General features: G+C 41.2%; 1 protein-coding gene across 2 annotated transcripts in view; it reads left to right on the top strand.

Annotated features, from left to right (window-relative positions):
- The first annotated feature begins 2,161 nt into the window (after window positions 1–2,161).
- Window positions 2,162–23,529, top strand: part of Dnajc1 (DnaJ heat shock protein family (Hsp40) member C1) — a 156,711-nt gene continuing 135,343 nt past the window's right edge. The window contains 1 exon segment of one of the 2 annotated variants that reach the window (NM_001400837.1): window positions 2,162–2,653. In NM_001400837.1, coding sequence (NP_001387766.1) covers window positions 2,411–2,653 — 243 coding nt within the window. In that variant the 5' untranslated portion in view covers window positions 2,162–2,410. 2 annotated transcript variants of the gene reach the window in all.

Genomic DNA, 23,529 nt, shown 5'->3' with positions numbered 1-23,529 from the left:
CAGTTGAGGTAGGCTAGTCCTTCTAGTTAAGAACTAACGAACGAACAAATGAACGAACTAACTAACTAACTAACCCAACAACAGCCAGTTGTGAACAGGAAGGCCAAGAATCTAGTAGTTGCTTGGTTCCACAATGATAAGTAGTTCAGCTGGTCTTCTGTATAAGCTGGAATCCTGAAAAAGTAGGCTCCAACAGATGTGCTGGCAAAGTGAACACAAGCAGGCAAAGAAGTACGAACCCTTCCTCCTTCCATCGCTCCTATGTAATCCTCCAGCAGGTATGGCCCAGATTAAAGGTGTGTCTCAAGATCAAGATCTGGATCAAAGGTGTGCGGCTTTCCAGCCTCAAGATCTGAATCAAAAGCTTGTGTCGTCCAGCCTCAGGATCCGGGACTCAGGTGTGCCCTCCACTTCTGGATTGTATTTTATCCAGGTATAGTGGAGTTACACTCGGCATAGCCGTCACATGCCTTATATTGGTAGATGGTGTTACTCTGAGCCCAGCTCCTGAACGTCAAGCAATATCCAAGACTTAGCAGGTGTCTTGTGGGACTGCTGGTTGTAAGTTTGGGACTTCTTTGTACTCTTAGTCCATTTACGATTCAAAGCAAACATTTCACTGCTTTCTTTTTATCTGTGTAAAGTCCCTCAGAGCAGGCTAAAGCCAGCCACTCCATGCCTAGGATCAGTAAACGTCACCATGGAAGAAAACAGCAGATAACTGCCCTTAGTCCCAGACAAAGGATTTATTCAACTGTGTTAACAGTTAACACAAAAAATGACAAGTTTGAATTGCAGTAAGAACATTGTCTCGGAGAAGGAGGCATCATTCAAACTGGATGGGAAGAACCCTCAAGATCAATGCCTGTGAAAAGCACTGGATTGAAGAAAGAGGAAACTCTACTCCTGTATCAGCCTGGCCTTAGGAAGTGGTACACTCCCTGAAAATGGAGTAAGTCTTTGGAGTTCTTGGACAACACAGAGTCCTATCTGCTAAAGCTCATACTAATACTGCTACAGTTGTGGCAAGATCACACCACTTTCAAATAACATGCCACTGAATAACATCATCAAATATGGGAAAGATAGATGTTGGGTAAAAAGTTTTTGTAACCATATTATTTTTGACAATTTCACTCATCAAATAATGAAACATCCGCTTCAATATAGAGAGACTTGGTAAAGATGACAGGTCTTTTAAAAAAAAAGATTTCTTAATTTCTATGCATATGTACACGTCTGCCTATGTGTATGGACACATGCACAGGTGCCTGTGGAAGCTAGAAGAGGGTGTTGGATCACCTGGAGCTAAATTACAGGCGGCTGTGAACCACCTCAATGTGGGTACTGGGAACAAAGCTCAGGTCCTCTGCAAGAGCAAGAAGTGGTCTTCATCGAGGAGTTAACACTAGGCCCAAAATTAGTTTTACTTTAAGGAAATAAACTTCAGATTTAAAAGAATATTTTAAAATTTATTTATATGTATGCGTATTTGCTTGCTTGATTTATGTGTATCATGTGTGTGTAGGATCCTGCAGAAGCCAGAAGAGGGCTTCAGAATTCCTGGAAATTACAGGCTGCTTATTTGCACGGATTATTACCCGCAAATCTTAATTCATATTTAGAAGTATAATTTTTTTTTCTTGGTTAAATTCCCTTTTGTGCCCGCTCCCCCCCAAACCACACTGGAGTGTATCTGTGCCTTTTAGGTATTAATTCAATTTATCCTATCTTTACTGATTAAATAAAAACATGCACAGGGGAGTTGGGGATTTAGCTCAGTGGTAGGGCGCTTGCCTAGCAAACGCAAGGCCTTGGGTTCGGTCCCCAGCTCCGAAAAAAAAGAAAAAGAAAAAAACATGCACAGGAACAGAAGCCTTAATCAATAAAATACATCCACCCTGAAATATGCTTTTAATATCAATACATAGGAAAACAAGATAGAAGGCATAGGGAAGAAAACCTACAGGTAGGAGGCATTCTGGGCCCTGGAGGTCTGAGATTGTCAACCTCCCTCAGCCAGCGTGGAAAGGCTGTTCTCCCAGGCCGGAATCCAGAGTGCTTGGCGTTCCTACTTCCGGCCTCGGCCCCGCCCCGCAGTTGCTAGGAGACGTGATGTCACCGGAAGCGAGGCCTGGGATAGGCTGAGGCCTGGGGAAGCCTCTCCCACAAGGCAGCCTGGCTCCCGGCGCTGGCTCTCCAGCTGTTCTTAGGCCGGGGCGAGGGTCCGGAGAGGGAGAGCGGGCTGCGACTGGTCTCCGCTCCCCGGCCCCCTTCTCCGCGTCTATTGGTGCTTCCGTGGAGCCGGCAGCCTGGCTGGCCGCTTCCGGGCGGCTGCCCGCGCTCCTGACTGACAGGCGCCGTCCCCACTGCCCGCGCCACCCGCCACGTCCCCTCTCTCGGCCGGCGCATGGCGTGGCTGCGGACCGCTCTCTCGGAGTCCAGCAATATGTGGGTTCCCGGCTTCGGACCCGCGCGACTTCCCCGGCGTCCTGGGCTGGTGTCGTCCTCGATGCGGCCGCTGTGGCCGCTGCTTCTGTTTCTGCTGGTGGCCGTGCGGCCGGTGCGCGCCTGGGAGAGCGGAGACCTGGAGTTGTTCGACTTGGTGGAGGAGGTGCAGTTGAACTTCTATGAGTTCCTCGGGGTGCAGCAGGTAAGCGCGCCGGCCGCGGCGGAGGGGTAGAGGGGGACCTCCTCACTCAGCTGAGTCGTCTTGACCGCCATCTCTTCCCAGTCCACTGTCGGTCCAACTTCAGAAGTTCTGATCTAAGTGTTAGGCTGGACCGTGCAACTAGCTTGGGAGTGCTGATACCTTTTCTTTGGCTTTCTGGAGACCATCCTTCCCCCACCTCTGAAGCTGTGCTGAAGGAAGAAGGAAGAGAGGTGTAGGCAGACCGTTTTTTTTTTTTTTAATACTTACCCAGTCTTAAGTGTGACACAGTAACCATGTATCACCCCAAATTGTCATCTTCCCACTTAAACATATTTTTACTTCATCTGCCTCCTCCCTCGTCCTTCCTGGGAAGACAGAAATACATTTTGCCCAGCGTCTGTTAGCAGTTTTCTTGCACTGTATTTTGTAATCGTTATAGCCAGCTGTTAGTGTTGGTGTTGCAGTTAGAGGTCTGGAAGAATTTGAAACCTCCTCCGGTTTGGTCTTAGGACTCATAGAAGCTGTGAAGCTTTCAGGGTTTGAGGTGTTTGGGGTGCTGTTGGAAGAGGAGCCCGGTATAGTATTGTGTATATGTCCTTTCCTCTCCATTCATTTCTGTTCTGGATGTAACTTGCATCTTTAACTTGTAAAATCTATTGTTCTCTTTTATTTCTACTTGAAAGTGAGTGAGGGGATTTGTTCAGGCTCTACCTCAAACAATGAACAGAAAAATGAAGACATGTCACTAACTTCATGATCATAAAATGAAAGAATTTCCCAAGCTCTGATTGAGTCCTTCACACAAGATATGAGTTGTGGAGCTAAAACAACAACAGCAACAACAACAACAACAACAGCAACAAAAGACACATTTAACAGAACTAGCTAAGAAATGTACCTCTTCCTGTACGTTATGAAATAGGAAACTTTCAAAGAAAATTAATTGGACTATTAAACAGAAGCTTAATTTTCATTCATTGCATTTTAATTCCATGATTGCATATAAAATTATTGAGTATAAAATTGCCACGGTACTGAACTTAACAGTTCTCATTTTTTAAGAGTTAAAAATATTATGTACAGTGGTTTTGTGGTCATTGTAAGGTGTTACCTTGTGCTACTTCCTGCTCATAGAGGAAAAAATATGCCTCATTTCCAAAGTAAATGATAATGCAGTGTATGTAACAATAGTTAGTGAGAATGTAAGTTTGAAGACTTTATTTAGGCTTAGGCTTTTGAGATAGGGTCTTCATGTAGCTTAGCCTATCCTCTAAACTGTTATTCTCCAGCCTCAGGCTCCTCCTGGATGTTGAGATTATAGGCTTTTCCCACTACACATGGTCAGAAGGTTCATTTCACTTTTTAACTCAAAAAAAAAAATCTAGATTAGGTAGAACAGAAAATAATTCCTTTAAATATTTTTCATTTATTTGTTTGTTTTTTATTTTATTTAAGTTAATTACCTTCTCTCTCCACACCCAAGGTTTCTCACTGTGCTGCACTGACTGGCCTGGAACTTACTAGGTTGACCAGGCTAGCCTCAAACTCATAGCTATCCATCCACCTACCTCAAGGAGTACTGGAATTGGCGACATGTGCCAATATCCCTGGTAGAATCCCTTCCATGTTAGTGTGTGTTTATCTACCTCTGTCAGTGCGTTTACATGTGTTTTCTTAGTACCACACCACAGTGCTTCTCTAGGTTTTGTTGTTGTTATTGTTTTGTTTGTAATATTTGACCTGCATGTCTGTGTGTTTACCACCTTGTGCCTGGCGCCCACAGAAGCCAGAATAGGACAGCTATCTGCTCCCCTGGGACTGGAATTACAAACAGTTGTGAGCTGCCTTGTGGCTGTTGAGAATCAAATCTGGGCCTTTGAAAGAACAACCAGTGCTCTTAACCACTGAACCCCCAGGAATGTTCTTTATTGCATTTATTTTTTGTTTATTTGTTTCCGTAGTTATTATACTTACCATGACAAACATGGAGGTCAGAGTACAGCTCTTGGAAGTTGGTGTTTTCTTTCCCAGGGTTTAAACTGAGTAGGTGCCTTTAACTGCTGAGCCATCTTGCTAGCTCAACTAAATAGTTGTTTAGTATTCCTTAAGACTGATTAAATTCTGTAGCTACCTGTGTTAGGTTTGTGTATAACTGTTGGGGCTAGTGTCTTGTCGCCTCGACACAAGCTAGAGGGGACACAAGTCATCTGTGCAGAGGGGATTTCAGTTGAGAACTCGCCCAAACCATATTGGTCTGCAGGCAGGTCTGTGGGAGCATTGCCTTGATGTGACTGCTGTGGGAGTGGTACCACCACTTGTTAGACGACCCTGAGTTATAGTAAAAGCAAGACGAGCAAGCCGTGGGGAGCAAGACAGCAAGTAGCCTGTCTGCATGGTTTCTGCTTCAGCTCCTGCCTTGGTTTCCCTCACAGATGGACTGTGACTTGGAAATGTAAGTCAAGAACCCCTCTCTTGACAAGTTTATCTTGTCAGTGTTTTATCACAGTGTTTATGACAGCAGAGTAGAACAGTAACCTGTCAAAACAAATCTTGTTGATGCTTTTGAATTGTTTGTAGGAATTAAGCTTTTTAAGAGAATATAGAGGTTTGGCAGTGGTGGTTTCAAATTCATATTATCTCTGGGTGAGGTGTGCTCAGTAGTTAAGAGAACTTGGTGTTCTTGCTCAGGGATGGATTGCGTTTCCTAGCACCTGTGTTTTTAGCTCACAACTGCCTATAATTTCCAGTTTTAGGGGCTCTGACACCTGGTATGGCCTCTGAGGGTACTGTATTTAAATATACAAACCCATACATTTGTAGAACATAAGTTAAAAAGACTGGTTATCTGGCCTCATCTGTGCACTATCATAGTTTGTAATTTCATACTACTTAGTTTGTAGTGAATTAGTGTGAACAACTAGAGACCTTAACTTTGTAAGGAAAGATGGGGGAATACAAATAGATAATTGAGAAGATTTGGTCAAGTTGGTAAAATCTGAAAAGAGTCCAGAAAATTATTTTAGTCTGTATTTCTGTGTTTAGCTGTGTTGAAATTGAAAAGAAAGCCAGAAGGAGCTTAATTCTATTGACACAGAAAAATAGATTGGAACATTCTTTACTTTGAATCTTAGCTTTCTTGGAAGACTTTCAAGAGACCAGATATGTGGTAGAGATAAACTCAACCTGTTTAAAATTTAATGTGTAATATTCAAGCTAGAGCCAAACTACGGCTTGCTTGTCAAGCTCCTGTTGACTAGCAGATGTTGGGACAGACAAAGTAGCAAAACTGTCCAGTGTTGGTACTCAGGGAAGACTTACTTGGTATTCACTGGGTCCTAAACATAAAATCTTTAGCCTCGTTTAGCTTAATAGTTTAGTTGGGATGGGAACACGATAGTGAAGATAATTAGCAGATGAGCAGAGGCTTCTGAAGGAAATGAGAAGTTATAAGGCATTGATTCTATTCATAAGGATTCCACCCTTCTAACCCATCAATTCTCAGATGTACTATCTCTTGGTCCTTATCCCTTTGGGGAATGGACTTGAACAGTCTCATTTTAGAAGGACTCAAACATTCAGATTACAGAGTGACAGAGGAGCATTCAGCCTGGGGGACAAGCATTCAGGGAACAGAGTGAGTGCAAAGGTCTGGATACAGGAGTGTGTTGAGAATTTGAGGGAATAGCAGCCAGTATGGCCAGGGCTGAGTGCTGGAGAATAATGGGGGATAGGATCCAAGTCCTAGTGGTAAGGACAGATCATAGAGAGGCTTGTAGGCCATTTTAAGGACAGTGATTTTTACTCATAATTTAGTTGGGGAGTGAGAGTTGACCAGATTTGAAGTAAATTTCAAAACGGTCATGTCTTTGTGCTAAGGATAGTTTATAAGGCATTAGTTACTTAGAGAAATAATGGTAGTGTAGAATGTAGCATAGGCCTGGGTGGTAGATGTGATGCTGGTATCAGATTCTGGATTTAGTTTGATCATAAAATTGACAATTTTACTCAGATGGTGTGATGGTTGGTTGGTTTTTTTTTTTTCCCTTAAGTTTGAGAAATTGCCTCCATCAGTATGGTCTGTATGAAAGTCTTTGGGGCATTTTCTTCATAAATGGTTGATCTGAGAGGGCTCAGCGCCATTCCTGGGCATGTATAAGGATCCTTCGTTGTGTAAGAAAGCAGGCTGAGTGAGCCATGGGAAGAAAGCCAGTTAGCGTTGTTCCTCCTCTGTGCTTCAGTTCTGCCTTAAGTTCGCTTCATGGTGGAATGTAAACTGTAAGGTAAAATAAACTCTTCCCTCCCTGTTTATCATAGCAATAGGAAAGCAAACAGAACAAGTGACTTAAATGTGGACTCTAACAGAAGAGAGATTGAAGACAATTCTAAAGACTAAGGAGGCAGTTGAACTCACTGAGTTTGGAAGCCTGGACAGGGACTCTGGTTGAGGGACAATCAAGAGTTTGGTCACGCCAAGTTTGCCATTTTTGTTAAGCACAGTGGGGGCTGGTGTGTAGCTATCTGGATATTCAGGTCTGGAGTTCAGACAAAAAAGTGGACTAGGTGATAAACTAGTTCTTGGTACTTAGAAGGTAACGAGAGACCAATAACTGGATGAGTTTACCCAAAAGAATAAATCTAAAAGACAAGGGAAGAGGTCTGGGAACTAAGCCGGAGAGATGGTGACCAGGGAGATGAAGAACCAGTGAGAGAGACAGGAAGAGACAAACCAAGAAATGGCATGTTTTTCAAGTCAAGTAGTGAAATATCTCCGAGAGGAAGAAGTAATCAGCGGAATCAGATGAGGAGTCAAATAAGAAGGTTCTGAGCGTTGGCTGGACTTCATCAGTGGGTTCAGGAGAGGAGATGAGGAAGAATGGATGATGGAAACTAGATGATTCTGGTTGCACCTTTCTTTTTTGGCTTCTTGTATTTCCCTAAGCTGCGTGCTTGCAAAAATGTCACTTTTAGATTTTGGGTAATTTTAAAAGTTACTTTGTTCTTTAGAACAGGTGAGTTTTGAGCTCTAGAGATGGCTCAGCTGTTAAGGGCTAGGCTCACAACCAGAACTATAAGAACAGGTGAATTTTATGGACACCTGTCAGACACCTCAGTCTATACTGAATGGAATAGCATTGATGAAGCCATGTGTTAGAACAAAAACTAAATTGCAATTCCCCAAACAAGTACTTTCTTGATAGTTTTTATTTAAAAATAGGTCACATCTATATGTCTTTTTTAAGGCCCCAGTAGAGCAAAGGTCCCTGTGCATATTTCAAGTTGAAATTTAGGAAGCGACTTCAGAAGTCTGGAAGAGGCCGACTCTGGAACGCATATCAGCATAAAGTCTGCTTTTAGATGCTTTTTAATTAATTGTTCACAGGGCATTCTGATGTGGATACTGCATCTTTTCAGAGGAGAGTGGGCAGAACGATGAATGATATACCATGTAGGGTGCAAGACAGCTGTTTGAGATCTTACTTAAGTTCTAGACCCTATGTAATATTTGTATGTCATCTCACAGTTCCTTGGACTCCTTTTATTATTATGGAATCAGTGGCAATTCTAGCTTTTCTCCGTTTTATTTTATTTTTTGTTTTTGTATTTATCTTGTGAGACCATAATTTCTTTTATACAATACTTTGTAGAGTATTGTAGCCAAGAATAAATACTTAATTTTTTTTTAAAATCTGGATATTCTCCAATAGCTGTTACATATTCTCTCTGTGCCTAGCTGTGTCCTTGAAAGAAGAGCCATTAACTGGCCTTCTTAAGCCCTAACACTTAAAAAATGAAGATGTCTTTTATAGTGGACTGGTGAATCTGCACTTCTGTTCTCAGTTATATCTAATTATTTGTGTTGTGAAGTCATTGTGCTTGTGATGCTTGTATGTAATTTAATCTCCTTTGATTAATTACTTAATTTATTTATCCACTTTACATCCTGATCACAACCCCTCTCTCCTATCCTCCCATTCCCATCCTCTCACCCTTTCCCCCATTCTCCCCTTCCCTTCTCTTCAGAGAAAGGGAAGCCCTTCTGTGGGTACCAACCGGCCCAGGCACATCAAGTCTAAGTAGACTAAGCACATACTCTCACACTGAGGCCGGGCAAGGCAGCCCAGCTGTGGGAAAAGGATCCCAAGGTGGGCACAAAGTCAGAGACAGCCCCCGCTCCAATGGGTAGGGGACCCACCTGAAGACCAAGCTGCACATCTGCTACATATGTGCAGGGGGTTAGGTCCATCCCATGCATGTTCTTTGGTTGGTGGTTTAGTCTCTGTGAGCCCCCATGGGCCCAGGCTGTGTGGTTCGATCTTTAAGCATGTATTCCCTTGTAAATTTGTTGTGTACTTAGCCTCTTCCTTTTTATTAGGAATCTGAAGTTATTTCTCCATTTGGAGGGAGAGAGTAATGCAGGTTCTAGAATGGCAGATTATCCTTCAGTCCTATCTCTTATGTTGTCATATCATGTGTGGACTTAGAGGTGGACAAACGCTTATCTAATTATATACAGCTTTGAATCAGTTTTGATTATTAGGATTTGTTTACTTTATGTACAAAAGGCTTAGTGTAGTTTAGTGAGGATTGCCTAAGCACAATTTGTAGGGAAAGGCAAGTCTGTTGCAGAAATTTTCTCACATGTAACCTGGAGTTGGTAGTACAGAAACCTTTTAGCTGTCTTTTCTGGTGTTCTGGATCTTTTTCAGTGCTAATCAGTAAAGCACTCAGATATCTTATTACATTGAGTTGGGAAAGTAATATTAGCTTCTATATGTACAGTTACTCGTAGAGGTCTATTTTAACATCTTACTGAATAGCTTAATACCTTATCCAATGATTAATGTGGTAGATTTCAAAATCCCACTTTTCTGAGGTTCAGAGTGAATAAATTATAGGATGGAAGTAAGAGTAGATATTTGGTTTGATGGTCAGTGAGGGGAGAGTATTTGTGGCAGTTAAAAGTAACAAGTGCTTTTATAAGATGCCTGTTATCAATATTAAGTGGCTCCCAGATTTTTTAGGTTTTCTATCAGTGAGTGAATCATTGTGTAAACTGTTACTATAACATCTTATAAATGTTTTCCTGAGACAGGCTTATTGGGTATATTTGGATAGTAATATGCCAGCAAATTTGCCTATAATTAAAACTGTTCTATTTTTTTATAGTGTGACTAGGTAGAGGAATGGAGTTAGAATAAAGAAAGACTTCTAATTGTGAGAAGTAGGACCTTGAATGCTGTTACAATAAAGCTATAATTGGGCTGGAGAGATGGCTTAGTGGTTAAGAGCACTGACTGCTCTTCCAGAGGTCCTGTGTTTGATCCCCAGCAACCACATGGTGGCTCACAACCATCTGTAATGGGATCTGATGCCCTCTTCTGGTGTGTCTGAAGAGAACAACAGTGTGCTCACATACATAAAAATAATAAAATAAATAAAGCTATAATCATATGTATTTGCAGAAAGCAGTCTTTACTGTCATAAAGCGTCTAATTGTGAAATATGGGTCCTATATAAATGAATGTAAAATATTTCACCGTGTTTCGAATAACATAATATCTTAAGTACTGAATAGTTGGATTTTTATGGTATTACACTTATTGATGGAAATGGGAAGTTGACTATTAAGACTTAAATTTCAAATTTAATCTAGAAGTTATATTTTATTCTTTATCTTATTGAATACTAAATTAAGTAAAGTTGGGGCCATTTACTTTTTCAATAAGTATTCCTGTTTACTACCACCTAGTAGCTGGAATCTTATATGTAATCAGGCATATTACAAAAGCAAGGCAAGCCACACTCTGCACCTTTGCTTAGAAAATGTGCGTAGAACAGTATGCTCCATTAGTAAATGCATGTCTGTTTTGTTGCTAATAAGGCAGCAGCTGTTAAGCTGTGTGCGGTCAGCTAATAGAATTGAGTCAACACTAAGCTGAGTCTAAGATTAAGAATAAAACAGTTCCATCCATTTGCCTACGAATTTCATAAAGTCGTTGTTTTTGATAGCTGAGTAATATTCCATTGTGTAGATGTACCACATTTTCTGTATCCATTCCTCTGTTGAAGGGCATCTGGGTTCTTTCCAGCTTCTGGCTATTATAAATAAGGCTGCTATGAACATAGTGGAGCATGTGTCTTTTCATAGGCAAATGGTTGGAAATGGAAAATATCACCCTGAGTGAGGTAACCCAATCACAGAAAAACACACATGGTATGCACTCATTGATAAGTGGCTATTAGCCCAAATGCTTGAATTACCCTAGATGCATAGAACACAGGAAACTCAAGACGGATGATCAAAATGCGAATGCTTCACTCCTTCTTAAAAGGGGAACAAGAATACCCTTGGCAGGGAATAGAGAGGCAAAGATTAAAACAGAGACTGAAGGAACACCTTCAGAGCCTGCCCCACATGTGGCCCATACATATACAGCCACCCAATTAAACAAGATGGATGAAGCAAAGAAGTGCAGGCCGACAGGAGCCGGATGTAGATCTCTCCTGAGAGACACAGCCAGAATACAGCAAATACAGAGGTGAATGCCAGCAGCAAAGCACTGAACTGAGAACAGGACCCCCGTTGAAGGAATCAGAGAAAGAACTGGAAAGCTTGAAGGGGCTCGAGACCCCATATGAACAACAATGCCAAGCAACCAGAGCTTCCAGGGACTAAGCCACTACCTAAAGACTATACATGGACTGACCCTGGACTCTGACCTCATAGGTAGCAATGAATATCCTAGTAAGAGCACCAATGGAAGGGGAAGCCCTGGGTCCTGCTAAGACTGAACCCCCAGTGAACGTGATTGTTGGGGGGAGAGCGGCAATGGGGGGAGGATGGGGAGGGGAACACCCATAAAGAAGGGAAGGGGGAGGGGTTAGGGGGATGTTGGCCTGGAAACCGGGAAAGGGAATAACACTCGAAATGTAAATAAGAAATACTCAAGTTAATTAAAAAAAAAAAAGAATAAAACAAAGGACATGGAGTATTTGAATGCCAATGGTAACAAGACATTCTAAAAGGGAATGATTTCTTCAGAAAAACAAATTCAGGGATATATACAACTCCTGACTATAAAAGGCATAAGAATTTTAAAAAGCCGTGTGGTGTCATACTCTGTTGTGTATTGTGAACATTAAGACCAAAGGAAGAGCATCAGCATTGTCATTTAATGGACCATGGGGAAGGCCGAAGGTTCAAAACTATGCCAGCTAAGAAAGAAAGTGTTAGCCAGTCTTTTAGAAGTTGATTCATTCCACCACTGAGAAAAGTCATGTTCAGGAGGGCATTCCATGGTCTATTGCATTTGTGTATTACCAGAAACCTTTCACTTTTTGAAATTTAGAGCTTGCAAATTTTATCAGCAGTTATTTTCATTGACCATGCATTTATTTAAAAGACTAGCACTTGGGAGGCAGAGGCAGGCAGATCTGTGAATATGAGGCCAGCCTGGTCTATAGAGTGAGTTACAGGACAGCCAGGGCTACTCAGAGAAATCCTGTCTTGAAAAACACTCTCTCTCTCTTCCTCTCTCTCTCTCTCTCTCTCTCTCTCTGTGTGTGTGTGTGTGTGTGTGTGTGTGTGTGTGTGTGTGTAAAACAAATAAATAAAATATTAGTATTTGTTTGGGGTGTAGTGACACATATAGGTAATTCTAGCACGTGGGAAGCAGAAGTTGGAGAATTCTTTCAAACTTAAGGCCAGCCTAGTCTACACAGTGAGTAGGGCTATCCAGGGCTACAAAGCAAAACCATTTCTTTATATATATTTACACAGACATACACACACACACACAGACACACACACTCACTCTCACACACACACACACACCCCTATATACATATACACATACACATACATATTGGCTTTTTTTTTTTTTTTTTTTTTTTTTTTTTTGGTTCTTTTTTTCGGAGCTGGGGACCGAATCCAGGGCCTTGCGCTTCCTAGGTAAGCGCTCTACCACTGAGCTAAATCCCCAGCCCCACATATTGGCTTTTAAATGGTGTTTTGCATTTACGGTTGATGATGAGTTGATTTATGAGCCTTAAAGGGTAATAATAATGTAGAAAAGCCAGAAGTTCTAACTTTTCTAGTAGTTAGTTATCTATTATTTTTGTCTGAATCTTTTCTTTACACTAAAGCTGGAAATTGTGATTTTTTAAAAAAAAAGATTCTTATTTTTTGTAGTTAGTTGTATCTTACAATATTTTTGTGTAGGTCTTTTATTTTTACAGTAGGAAGTAGACTTCCTGGTCTAAGTAAAGCATACTTATGTAAATATTTGATGAAGTACAACTGAGTACCATTCTGTGATTTTCATAATAGTTTTATGGAATTAATGTGACTTTTGGTATCTCGCTGTTAGATGTATTTTACATTAATTTATGTTGATTTTGAACATGGTTATGATTGTGAAAAGCTTCAGTTTTCAATAGTATTGACATTTTTAAAAACAAGTACCAAGAGTTATGGTTTGAATCGTCTTCAAAGGCTGTAGCACACTCTCCAGATTACCTTCCTTGTAAGTACATCTTTAGGTTGCTTCGATGTGTGGCAGTAGTTAAGAGTCATTTGGGGTCACACTTGATGAAGAGATTTGAATGTAGAGCAAGCAGTCTACCAGCAGGCCGTGTCTTCAGCCCCTGTTAATAACCTTTTCATGGCGGGCATGGTGCCCACATCTGTGATCCAGCAGCACTCAGGAAGATCACTAGTTCAAAACCAGCCTAGCTTCCATGGCAAGGTCAAGGCCATCCTAAGCTGAGTAGCGAAACCTCATCTCAAAAAAAGAATAGAGCTAACTGCACTCTGTGGTAGAGCATTTGCCTAGCACATGCAAAGCCTTATAAGGTAAAAGAATGTATTAGAGTGACTAACCTTTATGAAAAATTATGAAAAATGTATACATACAAATATTAAAAGTAATGGAGTAATATCTCCATCTTGTGGTCTTTTTTGGATATTGCCATTAAAAATGTTAAGGGGTTGTATTTTCACAATTGTAGTCATAAGTAAGACTACAGTGTGAGCTAGGTGAAAATAAGAGTCAGATTTCCTGCAGTATTCTTTGGGACCCTTAAACTGAGCTTCCCGATTAGCTCACTGGATGTGAGTGTACTGAGATAGTAATTCTTGCCCCAGGCAGTCCTGTGCTTGTGCTTCCCCAGGCCTGCCTTATGAATACAGCCTGCTGGGAAGCACCTTGATCTGTGTGTGGTCCTGACAGGAAATAGATTAAACAGAAATGTCCTTCACACTAGGCTTATCAAAACCTTTGTAAACCAAAGGCGTTAACATCAGCCGGGGATCAAGCCAAAGGAAGAGCCAAAGTTTTTGCATTAATGTTATTCAGTTTCTTGATTACTTCTTTAGACAGCAGAATAATGGCTAAATGTTATCTGTCTGCAGTAACTCAGAGGAATACAGTTCAGCCACAGATAAGAAACTCATGTACTTAATATTTGGCAAAAGTGCATGCATAGTGAATATGTACAGACTTTTTGTTATTTTCGTAAATGATACAGTGTATCTGTCTGTGGTATTTATATTGTGTACAATATTATAATTAATTTGAGGATGATTTAAATATTCTTATATGTAATAAGTGTTTTGTCTGCATGTATGTCTGGACACCACATGTGTGCTTGGTACCTGTGGAGCCCAGAAGAGGGTGTCAGATAAGAATTATAGCTGGTAGTGAATTGCCATGTGGGTGCCGGGAACCAAAACCCAGTCTTCTGTGAGAGCAGCTGGTGGTTTTTACAGCTGAGCCCTAACTATCTTCAGCCCCTCTCAAGAAAACACAGAGTGTTGTATACAAATACCACTTCATTTCATACAGGGTACTTGAGCACCCACCATTGAGATGTCCAGGGTACTGGAACCAGAATGACAGACCTTCATTTACCATTGCATTTACCTTATGAAGAGACAAACAAGTTTGTAGCATATAAAATATACTGATCCTGAGTAGCTTAAAGTAATGTTTTATTTTTTTACTTTTAAAAATAACTTTTATTGGTTCTTTGTGAATTTCACATGTGCACCCAATTCCATTCATTTCCCAGTTCCATCCTACCCACATCCTCATCCTTACAACTTCCTCTCCTAAAAAAAGTCTTGTGGAAGCTGTAGTGTGCCACAGTGTGTCCTAGAGTACACCCTTTTGTCCACACCTCTTTGCTTGCAATGTTCACTGCAGTCCGTCATTGGTGTGGTTTGAGGCTGCTGGCTTCTGGTACACTCAGTACTGGATAGTGTAGTGAGGACTGGGACTCCTCTCGGTTATCCTGCTGCTGTACTGGGTCATGGAGATCCTGTAGTTTTGGACTTCATGCACTCCAGCAGTTCATCGATGGGGTAGATGTCGGGGTGGACTACCTCAAAGTCCTGGATCTGGGCCTGAGAGGTATCAGAGATAGATGGTCAGCCTGCCACCTGTCACACATGCACACCACCTGGTCAAGCTTTCCCTACCCAGCTACCTCATCCAGTGTCATAGCCAGCAAGGGGCAGCGCTAACTCTTCAGCTCTCAGTTAGGCTGCACCCACACCACCAGGGCCAGCTCTACTGTGCTGTCTAGGAGAGATGCAGGGCAGTGTTGGGGCAGGCAAGGGGCTAGGCTAGGTCTCCTGCTCTCCTGCTCTCAAGGCTGGCTCACTTGTACTCCCCTCCCCCACCAGGGCAAACTCTACTTTGCTGCCCAGGTGTAGGGTATGTTCTCCTGTGCGTTGCAACAGGTGAGGGACAGGGCCAGTTCTCCACTCTCATGACCCCCAGCAGCTTTCCCACCTGCCCTAGATGGCAAGGGAGGAGGGCAGCTCTCTCTTGTCTACCGGTTGCACAGCAGATGAGTTGTGGGGCCAGCTCTCCCATGCTCCCTGGGCCCTCATTACCAGGATCTGCTATACTGTGCTCCCCAGGCAAGGTGTAGGGCCTATTCTCCAGAGTTCTGTAGCAGGTGAGGGGTAGGACCATCTCTTCTGCTCTGATGACTGCACAGCTGACAAGAACCAGCTCTCCAGGCCACACTTCTAGGGCCAGCTCACTGGCAGCCCCTACATCCAGGGCCAGGTCTACTGTGCTGCCCAGGTGAAGTACAGAGTCCACTCCCCTTAGTGCTGCAGCAGGTGAGGGCGGGGTCAGCCTCCTGCTCTTACATCTCAGGTCAGCTCTTGCAGGATGGCTGTCTTGTAAAAGCATTGATGGGCTGAGGCTGCAGCTCACTGGTGCTTTCTCTACCATGCTTAAAACTCTATGTGCTAACTGTAGCAACACACATATCGCATGCACACAGAGAGACACAGCTTTATTTACGAGATATTTATAGTCTAGCATTTTGTACTAAGACCTTTAAAGTCTGAGGTATATTTTGCATTTATACTTCCAGCCCACATTGTTTTTCATACTAAATTGTATTGAAAATACTTAATCTGGCTGGCAGCCAGAACAGGGGTAGAGCAGTTCTCAGTGGCCTGGGGCAGGCGGCTGTGCCCAGCCCGGGACTTCGTGAGACATAAAGCAAAAAAAAAAAAAAAAAAAAAAATCTGTATTGTGAGTTTTTAAGATGTACAGTGGATATCATACATCACAAACTCAAATTGCTCCAACCATGTTTGCAGTTTGAATGGAATGTTGTTAAATTTAAATATAAATTAAAACTAAAGTTTCAGTTTCTTAGTTCTAGCACTCTTCAAGTGCTCACCTATAGATATTGGATAGCATATGCTAGCTAGATAGCACAGTCTTTGAGGATTACAATTTCTGTGTGCATAGACGTAGTTAAATATTTTGAGTATATTATTACTGATTTGTTTTTATCAAGGGCATAGTTTGTAATTTTCTTTCCTTCTTTACATTGTGTGTGTGTGTCTGTGTCTGTTTGTCTACAAGCATGTGCTTGGAAATCAGAGACAGCTTTAAGGAATGAGTTTTCCTCTCCCATGTGGAATTGAGCACGGGTTGCGAGGCTTGCCAGCAAGTGCCTTCCACTGCTGCCATATGACCAGCCTTTGTTGAGGGGTTTTTGTTTGTGTGTTTTAAGATTGTTCCTGGATGCCGGATGTCATCTTGCTAGTCAGTTGTTTATACATTCTGTCCATACTTTGTTCTCTCAAACACTGGTTGGTGTGGTTCACACTGTTCTTCTGGTACAACAGTTATCTGAACTTCTATGAGCAGACCCTTTGATCAGGGTAGTTTTGAGTTATGTTTGATTTAAATTAGTCATTTGCTCTTGCTAACTCTCCTGTTAAATTTTATGATTCTGTAATTTTGTTTTTGTATTGGGGGGTATATGGCTATATGTGCATGTGTGTATTGAGGACAGAGGTTGATGTAGACTGTCTTCTTCACTCACTTTCTGGCCTAGCCACAGAAGCAGAAACCTTCATTTGAACCCAGAGTTTGCAGATTTGATCAGTCTAGTTAGCCAGCTTGCTGTGGGATCCCTTGTGTCTCCTTCCCAAGTGCTAGGGTTACAGGCAGGCAGCCACGTCTGCCCTGGCATTTCCACAGGCGTTAGGAATGTCCACTCTGGTTCTCATGCTTGTATGGCACGTGGTTTGCTCACTGAGCATCTCTCAGCCTTGATCCTGTGTACCAAGAAATGCTGGTGATCATACTTTGCAATTTTAACTTTGCGTTTCCCTTTTTATTCTATTACTCAACAATCTCATGTATTAGTAGTTATTAAATATATACTATGTTCCCTATTGTTACCATTTTGATTATTAAATGCCTTTAATTAGAGTCTTTCAAAGGAGATGTCTAGATGCAGTTAATATTTGTGCTAGTCTTTCAGTTCTTTGCAATACCAATGAGCAATTCTATAGCCATTCTGTGGTAGTGGTTGCCTGTTTCATCTCTTCATCTCTGCCAATGAGTAATGCTTTTATATCCTGGACTCACTTTGTAGAACAGGCTGGCCTTGAATTCACAAAGATTTGCCTGCTTCTGCCTCCCAGGTGCTGTGATTAAAGACATGCAGCCACTCCTGTCCACTTAAGGAAAAGAAGCTTCTCACTTTGACACGTTTTACATCTATGTAGCCTCCTTTGTTTAAAGTACCTGATATAAGAAAGAAATCACACAGGAGTCTGAGATGTTAAAGATGGTTCATGTAGAGGGCCCCACAACCACGGATAATATGGTCAGCACAATTTGGACTCAGTGGAGTGTGTGTGTGTGTGTGTGTGTGTGTGTGTGTGTGTGTGAAGTTGGGAGGAGACATAGGAAGTTGGAGGAGTTAGGGAGAGTTATAGGGATGGATATGATTAAAATATATTGTATGTATGAATAAAATTTTCAAATAATAAATTCTCAAAAATTATGTTAAAAATATTCTAATTTGAGGGAGAACCAAGAACAAGAACAAAACAAGAACTAAAGAACTGACACTAGAATTCTGTGGTTGGAAAAGCCCTCCCCGATATTTATAACCTTACAGAGAAATCTTCTGTAGCACACCAAAAGTGGATGGTTGTCAGCCTCCTTGATTTGGAGACAGTTTGCATAATAATGCTTGAGAAGGTTTGTTCTTATTAAACCTCGAAGCCTAATTCTCATTCCTACTTAACACTTCATTCACCACCTTCTTTGGAGCATCATGAATATCAGTTTTTCTGTGATGTGGTATAAAATACACAAGAAAATAACTTTGTTGATTTCTCTGCACAGTAGAGTCATTAAGGAGAAAAAGGAATCCAGGCAGTTGTTGGAAGTCACTTGTTTTAATCATGTCTAAACTCCTTGAGAGAAGAGCTCAAGTACTGTACTCAGTGTAGTTTGGGGTTACTGTAAGTAATTTCTGGGGCTCATTAAAGTCAACAACAAGAAATTTCTGGACATTGGAAAAATTAAGAAGATTTTGAGCTTATTTTTGATACTATGGGCCCTGAAATGAACCCGTGTAGACACAATCCTAGAAACCGTTGGAGGCATTGGAAGCAGAGCTCAGTGCAGACGTGTGGGTGTGCAGCTGCTTCAGATGGACTGCCGTGCTGTAGAGGGCCACAGCCTGCCGTGCTGTAGAGGGCTACGGAACTGTGGCCTCGTGTAGATCTCAATATAAATGTTTAGACTGTGAAGTAACTAATTTTTCTTAGGTAATTAGAATGTAATATTCAGTAGGTAGGACTTTTAGTTGGTAGAAATTTAATTTTCAGGCTCATCTTGAGTGAGAATTTTGTCTGTTTACCTCTTTGTGTTTTATAATCCGTTCACTCTTCCTTAGACACTTCAGGAAGTAGTAGTTCATACGTAGGCAGCTTAGAGCTCACTCCTGAGCTTATGTTGAGACCACTGTACATCCAAACACTAAGCCTATAGGCTCTTTGGTCTTCTGTTCAGGGTTATATAAGGAAACCTTGTCATATATGAAGTTATACATATGGCTTGCATTATATTTCTATTGGTTATTGCAGGAATGGATAAATTGTGGCATACTCTACTTCAGACCTAGTTTAGAACATGAGACTCTGAAGTGGATGAGTCATGGTGAGCAGGAGTGCAAAAAATAGTTCCTGAACTAAGGAAGAAAATGTTAGGACTTGTATTATCCTTTGTAACATTTGTGAACTCTCTCTCCTTTCTGTCCTTTCTGTAGTCTTGCTATGTGATCTAGGCTGGTTTGGAGCTCATGGTTTTGCTCTCCTACTGTCTTCTTTCTGGCATTACAGATCTATACCACCATGACTTGTTTTATATTTCCTAATATACTACATATTAATTAATAATAAACTATAAATTAATGGGCAAATATCCAAAAGCCAAATATGAGGATCACATTCTTAACTGTGTTTCAAATGCTACCTTCTCGGCACAGAACCATTATGTTAAGTATGTCAGTCACAGGAGCACATAGTGTATTTGGAAAGAAAAAGCTAATCTCAAAATAAAGAATAGAATGCTTGTTTCTGTAGCCTGGAAACAATATAGGAGAAAAGAGATGGAGAAGCAGTAGATGACAGGTGTAAGATATAGTTGGATGGAGTAATTTCTCATGTTCTCATGCAGTATTAAGGATGACTGACAGCAGTTGGTTTCAAAGTAGCTAGTAGGAAAGAATTTAAATTTCTAGCATAAGAAAATAGCATATGAATGAGGTGATAGATATGCCAGTTACCTTAATCCATATTACCACACATTAGATACATATGTGTTGAAGTGCCCTGCTGAGTCCCATAAGTAACTACAATTATTAGCTGTCAATAAAAGTGTATTAAAACCATTTAAAAATAGTACCCAGACTTGATGACAGAAGCCTGTAATCTCAGCTACTTGGGAAGCTGCAGCAAATTAAAGGCCTACCTAGACTACAGAGAGAATTCAGGACCAGCCCGGGCAACTTATTGAGTCCTACCTCAAGAAGTAAAAAGTAGGTTGGAGATGTAGCTGAGAGACAGAGCATTTCCTAATGTGCTCGAGGCTCTGCATCACAAAAACAAACAAAAATAAGTACTACTTATTCTTAAAGCTCACTCTAAACTTAATCCTAGCAGGGCACTTCAATACATATAAGGTTTTCTCTATTAGCTATTTTATCCAGATATGGCCACTCTCAACTCCATGGCAGTTTGGGGTAGGGGTGCTGGGAATGGAACCTAGGGCTTCAGATACACTGACATCACGTTCTGTGACTGAGCTGTATACACTGCAGTCCCAGGGCAAAGATGTTACAGGTCTTTAAAATTATGTATATATGAGTGTTTACCTGTACGTATGTATGTACATCATATGTGCGCATATGTTGCTCCCACAGGGGCCAGAAAAGGGCATTATACCTTCAGGAATTGGAGTTCTAGACAGTTGTGAGCCACCGTGTGGATGCTGCGAACTGAACCTGGGCTCTCTGACCAGGTCCTCTCTCCAGCCCCAACAGATACTCCTTTGTAGTTTACTCAATATGGTATATAATTGATATATGGTATATAATTGATATATAGCAAGTAAATAGAACATAGAATTTTGGTTTAGAATACACTATCTAGTTTCCACACCAGAAATGAAAAAGATGAGAATACTAATAGGAAATTGTAATTCTGTAGTTTGCTTAAGAAATCAATTGCTCAAGTATAAAATGAGAAGATCTGGTTTGACCTTAATGGAAATAAATGCCATTTTATTTGATTACATGTTGAATTGGGACAACTGTTTGTCTTTGCTTTTTAAAGAAAAATCTGTCTGTAATTTATATTAATAAACATTTGAAAAAAGAAATGTAATGCATTGTGTGTTAGCAGGTTATGAACAATCTTGGTGGCACCCTTTAAGAGGGACAGTAGCAAACTGAGTTTTAAGCAGGTAGCTACGAGTGACCTAGAGATTCTGAGACAGTTTTCAAGAGGAACATACTGAGTATGAAAGGAACGGTAAAGGAGACATGATCACGGCACTCAGCTGTCAGTTTGAAGCTGCACGAGGAGGGTTCATGCTTGCACTCCCTGCACTTAGCCTGGGGAAGGGAGGATCCCTGCACACTGGCAGTCAGCTTGAGCTATGTAGTAATGCCCTGTCTGAAACAAACACACACCAGCTAGTTTTTAAAACATACTCTAACTCAATTTTACTTAGACCTTTTCATTCTGATATAATTTTTCAGCCAGTAAAAATGCAGCAACAACAACAACAACAACATTTCTTCAGTGAGGAGGTCGATGGCTCATTGGGTAAAGTGCTTGGCGCACAAGTGTGGGGACATGAGTTTAAATCCACATACATGTAAACACACTGCCTTTAATCGCAGCTCTTAACTGAGGTGGGGATGGGGACAAGAGAACCTCCCACAGGCTTACGTATGGGCCTGAAGTATGGTACAGTACATAGAGGGACACCTACCTTATTCTCTGGTGTTCACGTGTACACTTTGGAACGTGTGCTCCTGTACTCCTACATATACATACACACACTAAAAGATAAAAGGGATAATATAACTTCTATATTTTTCACCCCAGATTTTCCCACTCTCTTTTTCAGCACCAGGAAGTTAACTCTGACACAGTTTGTCAGCCTACCTGTAAATCTTTTTCCTAACTAAAATTTATTTTATTTTTAATTATGCATACGATGGGGAGAGGTGCATTGCATATGAGCGGCAGTGCCTGTGGAGGCCAGAGACTTCGTGTCACCCTGGAATTGGAGTCCCAGGTGGTGGCAGCAGGCCAGGATAGGTGCAGTCTAACTGGAGTCCTCTCCAGTCGCTGCCGTGTCTGCACAGCTGCCCACGGTTTTATCAGTGCTCCTGCTGACTTCCTGTTTCTGATTCACAGTCACACAATTAGTTTCTCATCTCCTTAGTATCTTCTGCTCTAGGGTGTTCTCTCTTTTCTTTTTTGACTTTCATACTTTTTAGGAATATTGAAGAGCTTTTAGTTGGAGATTCTCTAAAAATTTCTCATGACCCAGTCATGGTGGCACATACCTATACTATAGTCCCCCTTGAAAACTGAGACAGGATCACTTGAGCTCAGTAATTTGAGGCCAACATGGCAGCATAGCAAGACTAGAAAGAAAGGAAAGAAAGAGGGCAAGTGGACACAAAGGGGAAAAACAAGAAAACATGAACTTTCTTTTTGATTAAATTCACACTGGACATGATCATCATAGATGGCATAGAATTGATATGTCTCTCACCACATTATGAGGCACCTGGATTTCCACTGCCCTAGTCCTCACATCACTCATTTTGGAAGAGCTCTTTTTTATTTTTAATTGAAAAGTGTTTTGCTTTGATGCAAAAATATAACTGCTGAACAAGCTGGTTACATTCTGTACAGTTGGACGTGGTGGCACTGCCTGTGTCTTAGCTCAGCACTCAGGAGGTGGAGGCAGGTGGAGCTTTGTGAGCTCAAGGCCAGTTGTTAACATAGTGAGTTCCTTCCTGGTCAGTCAGAGTTACGCAGTGAGGTTTTGTCTCAAAAGGATTTTATCCCAGGGGCTAGATTGATTTCTCTTCTCAGTAGATAGAGGCAGACACAATGTGTGTGTGTGTGTGTGTGTGTGTGTGTGTGTGTGTGTGTGTGTGTGTGTGTGTGTGTATGTGTGTGTGTATGAGAGAGAGACAGAGACAGAGAGACACAGAGAGACAGAGAGAAACAGAGACACAGAGAGAGAGAGACAGAGACACAGAGACAGAGTAAGAGATTTATCATAAAAGTTGTAGAATATAGAATTTTCTCCAAATACAGGACTTTATAACGTTAGACTAGAGAGTATAAAGATTTACCTTCTAGTTGTGAGAAAGAGAAAGAGGAAACTAAACAAAACTAAACTTTCCACAAAGTAAGAAAGCAGTAAAGGTTAGAGCAGAAGTCTTGGATTGTTAGAAAAGACAGCGAAGAGATTGAAGACCTGTAGCAGGTTTTGCTGAGAGAAGGAAAGGAGATTAATAGTCCTTTTATCCATTGTGCTGTAGTCTGACTTGCAGAGGGCTTCATCAGTAAAGCTATTGTGGACAAAGAAAAAAAAGCAAACTAAGGTATCTCTTTTACTGAAATTCTGCCTTTAACTTGTGTTTCATCATTTCCTTCTTTAGATAGGCTTTCTCCATGTGTAAGATGTTTCTGTTATAACCCTATGTATGGCTTCATATGTTGCAAGACTGTAGTTTCCAAACTGCATAAAATGCAGGAAAAAGTGGGCTGGGGTAGAGTCCTCAAAAATGTATAGAGTAATCAGTTATGAGTACTATGAGCAGCAAGACCTTAAAAATTAATTAAATCTCCACCAGCATTTTCATGTGCCATCCAAGCCAGTCCTTAAAATCCTCCAGACCGTGCTTCTTTATGAGGGAGATCTAGGGTTGTTTTTGTTTGTTTGTTTGTTTTAGATTATTTGAATAAAAAAATTTAAAGTCTGATCCCAAGTAGAATG

Source organism: Rattus norvegicus, chromosome 17 (assembly GCF_021556685.1).
Source record: "Rattus norvegicus strain SHRSP/BbbUtx chromosome 17, alternate assembly SHRSP_T2T, whole genome shotgun sequence".
Taxonomy (NCBI): Eukaryota; Metazoa; Chordata; class Mammalia; order Rodentia; family Muridae; genus Rattus; species Rattus norvegicus.
The sequence above is the reverse complement of the archived record's forward strand: the minus strand, read 5'-3'. Positions and strand labels throughout refer to the sequence as shown.